The sequence below is a fragment of the Poecilia formosa genome, unplaced genomic scaffold, assembly GCF_000485575.1.
Source record: "Poecilia formosa unplaced genomic scaffold, Poecilia_formosa-5.1.2 Scaffold337, whole genome shotgun sequence".
In the NCBI taxonomy this organism is placed as follows: Eukaryota; Metazoa; Chordata; class Actinopteri; order Cyprinodontiformes; family Poeciliidae; genus Poecilia; species Poecilia formosa.
In genome coordinates, this window is record NW_006800276.1 from 235,679 (window position 1) to 240,124 (window position 4,446).

General features: G+C 42.4%; 1 protein-coding gene across 2 annotated transcripts in view; it reads right to left on the reverse strand.

Annotated features, from left to right (window-relative positions):
- Positions 1-4,446, reverse strand: part of LOC103153001 (P2Y purinoceptor 14-like) — a 7,965-nt gene extending 3,519 nt beyond the window's left edge. Inside the window, exons 1-3 of one of the 2 annotated variants that reach the window (XM_016661625.1) lie at positions 3,718-4,446; positions 3,167-3,273; positions 1,673-1,932 (exon numbers count right to left, since the gene is read on the reverse strand). In XM_016661625.1, the coding sequence (XP_016517111.1) occupies positions 1,673-1,932; positions 3,167-3,253 (347 nt within the window). In that variant the 5' untranslated portion in view covers positions 3,254-3,273; positions 3,718-4,446. Of the gene's footprint in view, positions 1-1,672; positions 1,933-3,166; positions 3,274-3,682 lie in introns of both variants that reach the window. The other variant, XM_016661624.1, reaches the window with a different exon arrangement.

The window sequence follows — 4,446 nt, forward strand, 5'->3', positions numbered from 1 at the left end:
TTAATGAGTCACCTTAAAGTTCTTTGATGGTTGTAAAATAGCTATGAAGTTTGATTCTGGGAGGAGAAAGTGGAAAATATTTTATAGGTTGCTTTTAGCCAAAACAACACCCTTGGGACTCGCCCGAGTCACTAAAACCAACCTGGTTCAATAACAAGTGCAAATTGTAATAAAGAGAAAGAGCGACCGTTAACAGGTGTACTCTGTGGAACTAGCTGATTGCGGGCTGCTCGATCTGGCTAGTTCACAGGGTGAAAAAGGGTGGGACATCTGGAGGCATAGGTCGTTAGAAACCAGGCTAGTTTTTCTCGCGCCCAGCTTAAACAGAATGTCCTCTATATTCTCATCTGTAGTAATACTCCAGAGTTAGAGGCTTCTCTGACCCGTTAGACGGAGAGCTGGGAGCAACATCTCCCTCCTCTCAGAAGGGGAAGTAGAGAGAGAGAAGGGGGGGGTGTTGCGCAACAACATATCCCATCCCACCGCCTGCCTAATCCTGCAGGGTAGCAGCAGTCTTGGTGCATATCTTCAGAGGTGAAGATATGCACCTCTGCCTCTCATTGGAGATGAGAGGCAGGAACCCCCTTAAAAGGTCACCAGTTCATTACAGGACAAACAAACATGCACACACTCTAACCTAAAGGCAATTTAAAGACCTGACACAGGTGTGTTGGGACCATAGGAGAAAGTTGGAGTACCTATGGAGAATTTAAACTTGCACAGGGGGAAAATGCAAACTCCATGGAAAAAGGATTACGTGAGGATTTAGGTTTCTGTGTTTTTTGTTAATTTAGTCCCTGTGTTGTCGTGTCTAGCCATTGATTGTTCCCAGCTGTTCCTTGTTACCCTGATTACTCCCCTGTGTATTTAACCCCATCTGCTCCCTGGCCTAGTTCCTGTGTTGTGCCTTTCCAGTTGCTGCCAGTGTCTGTGCTCTTTGCCTTATTGCTCTCCTGTGCTGCCTGTACTTTGGGAACTTCATTATTCATCATTAAAACCATAATTTTTCATCAACAATCTGGGTCCACTGTGTTCATCCTCACCACAAACTACACAATTCATGACAGATTCCTGTGATTTAAATCCAGGAACTTCTTGCTGCAAAGCAACAGTGCTAACAACTGAGACACTATATCATCCTCAGATCACATGCAATTCTTGTAAATTTCTGGAATCTATTTTTTTTTTTACCTTTCCAAGGAACTAGCTGCTGCTGACTGAAACTGTAGGGTGCCTGTCCTTCATGACCTCAGACTTTCAGGCAAAGGTCAACAGATGAATTACCATCTTAAACCTTTAAGGTTAGCATCACCACAGCAGCAACAATGTCACTGCAACTGCTGCTCAAGTCCATCCAACCTCAACTCATAAGAGTTTGATGAACTTCAGCTCCTGCTGTTGGAGAATAGGCTAACTCCACACAAGGTGCACATTCCAATCCAAGAGTCAAGAATAGAAACCTGGTTTGTTGTGGTTTTGAATGTTTGACCAGAGTTCCCCATATCCTGATCTGCTCCGCCTGTATCTGAGCTTTTTCACTGTCAGCAAGACCTTCTCTTACACAGATCTACCATAAAGAGACCTTCTGGGTTTGACGGGAAGCTTGGTCCAGAACTTTTTAGTTAGACATTTGTACAGGTTTTATTTAGAATATTCATAAAAGTTGTTGTACCTGTTGACAGCGATGTAGCCCATAAGTAGGATACTGATGTACATGTTGATGTAGAAGATGGGGGCTCCATAGGTGCAGTAGAACACGTGAACGTTGTCGGACGTGCCTGCATAGTCAGCGATGCGGAGAGGAAGTCCGAGGCAGAGCAGGAAGTCGGCTGCCGTCAGGTTCTTCAGGTAGATCATCCAGCTCTTAGGGACTTTCTTCTGAGCGCGGCAAAGGTGGAACCACAAGGTGTAGCTGTTCAGGATCAAACCCACCTGCAGAGGGAACATCTGGAGATCAGACCAAGGCTCTGGATGAATTATTTTTCCTGCTGATGGGTCTGTTTACTGTAGTTTAGCAGTAAGAGAGGTCTTCAGTCTGGGCAGAGATAAATCCATTCAGATAGAACAATTTAGATATTGTTTCATTGTGTTGCTTTAATGTGATTTGAGCTGCTTCGTTTGAAGATCTGCTGATTACATGGTTTGATCATATTTGCTGTATTTAAATAGATTAACATTGGAGTACCAAATTCAACTGATACATTTGATGTTAGCATTGAAACCCATAGATTCTTTCTGGTTCACCTTTTTTAAGTCAAAAATATTTCTATGCATTACCATTAGACTTTGTTTCTAAAACTCTGTCCTGAATTGATAAATCGCTCACAGGAGAATCCTGACTTTCTCCAACAAAGGTGAACATGTGAAGCACGAGATCAACCAGTTTGCTAGAACAGCTCAAAGCTGCATCTAATGAACCATCAACTGGCATGTATGTAATATAGCCAGAGTACAACACAATGTTACAGGGCGAAGATTGGGCAGCATGAACAACCAGAGCGAGGAAGAGGAGTCAGGAGTCAAAACAGAGGAAGAGTCTGAAGACATGATGTCAGTTTCCATCGCTCCAACATCATCAGGCAATGAAACACTCAACAAGATGATGATGGAGTTCCTCTCACCCTACTCTTTGTCCCCTAACCGCACTGAAGGATTTGTCTTAGGTTCCCAGTCCTACTTTTGTTTTTTGTTTTTTGCTTTTTGTTCTCTGCAGTCTTTTCCTTTCTGAATCACAACGGCATGGTCTGCCAACAAATTACAGTAAAAGCATAAATGTGAATCTTGTCCAATCTCTTGCTATTGATTTCTCACAATTGCAATTTGCAATACTTGTCATCAAAACTTTAGCCATAGTTTACAACAGAGTACACTGCTATGTTTACAACGTGACCAATCAGTTTTACACAATGAAAAGGACTCGTCGTTCTGAGGCACTGCTGTGTTCCCTGACTCAGATATTTACTTTTCAAAGGTGAACTAAGCATTTAGAAAACGAGGCCGTCTTTTGCAGGTGATCCGAGGGGTTTTGTACAAATTGTTTAGAGAAATGCACTTACTGTTTTGCTAATATTGAAAGTGATTTGACTGAAGAAAACTGTAACTGTAGTCAGATTTTTAAAGGAAAAGCATGAAACGGGGACTGGCAACTCTTCAGTTTGAGACTCACCACAAACACCAAACTGTAGAAGAATATGAATCCATGAAGAGATGATTCCTTGACCGGATTACAGGTGTTGGTGGAGTTGTTGGTCATCACTGATTCCTCTGGGTCAGCTACGTTTCACCCGGCCGTGCAGAACAGAAACAACAGATCATTTCCTCTTCAGTGATAGATTTGAACAGTAACTCTACAGCAAGTCAGGTTCTGACTGAGTTAGTCTGTAGATGCTTATCTGAGGCTGCAGGTTTGGTTGTTATGTTTTGTAAAAGTTGTTCCACATTGGCCAGTTTTAAATGGAAACCAAAGAAAGTTCTTCTACACAAAGCAGGAAGCCTGACAGTAAACAGAAACTGTAAATAAACTGTGATAGTTCCACTCATGTATTTAGCAGTCACAGTTATACTGACACTTTTCAAACGGAAATAAACCAATCGAAACCCAGCGCGTCCTAACCTCAGCACTCCTGATCATGTTAGAATAAATATCTTAAGTTTGTGCACTGACATGGCGCAGCCTCCTCACCTGAGCCTGAAGCGAACCTCACCTGCAGGACTCACCTGCCTGCCAGCCTCAAACGCGGCTCCGTCTTTCAGGCCCTGGATCCATACAGCACATTCTCTCTGTCGCATTTGCAAGTCAAAAACAAAACCAACAAACACGGAAACATATCAAAAAGCCTTTCTTTAGAGCAAACTCTGAATTTGAATCTACAGTAAACAGAACATCAGTTTCTCTCACTGGGATGTATAAATATCTGTGAACATTGATGAAGGCAGGCTGCTGAAACTCTTCCTGGAAAAGCGAGATTGACCTTGTTGGCATTCCAGCATTTCTTTAAGGTTCTGGTAGAGTATGCATCTGAATAATTAACCGAAATGTTCTGAAAACGATTCTTTGAAACATTGAATCTGGGCTGGCCTGGCTGAAGCTGCAGGCTGTGAAGCAGCTGCTGCGTCTTTAACCGCGGCCACCACAGATGCTTCTTCCTGTCTTCTCTCTGTTTTTTCAGGTCCCTCACTACAAAAAAACCAACACTTTTGACCTCTATCTTTAACTTCTGAGTGGTTTAAGATGCTCACACTCAGGATGTAGGAACAAGAAAGTAACTTATCAGTTTTAGTGTCATTGCACTCATTCTTTACATAAGCTGATGCCTTATGTGTGTACACTATTAGTTAATAGTGTACACACAGACATTAGACGCTATGATCAATCAGTCGATCAGGTTTATTTGTACAGCACTGTTCAGCAACAAGGCAGTTCAAAGTGCTTTATATCATAATAAT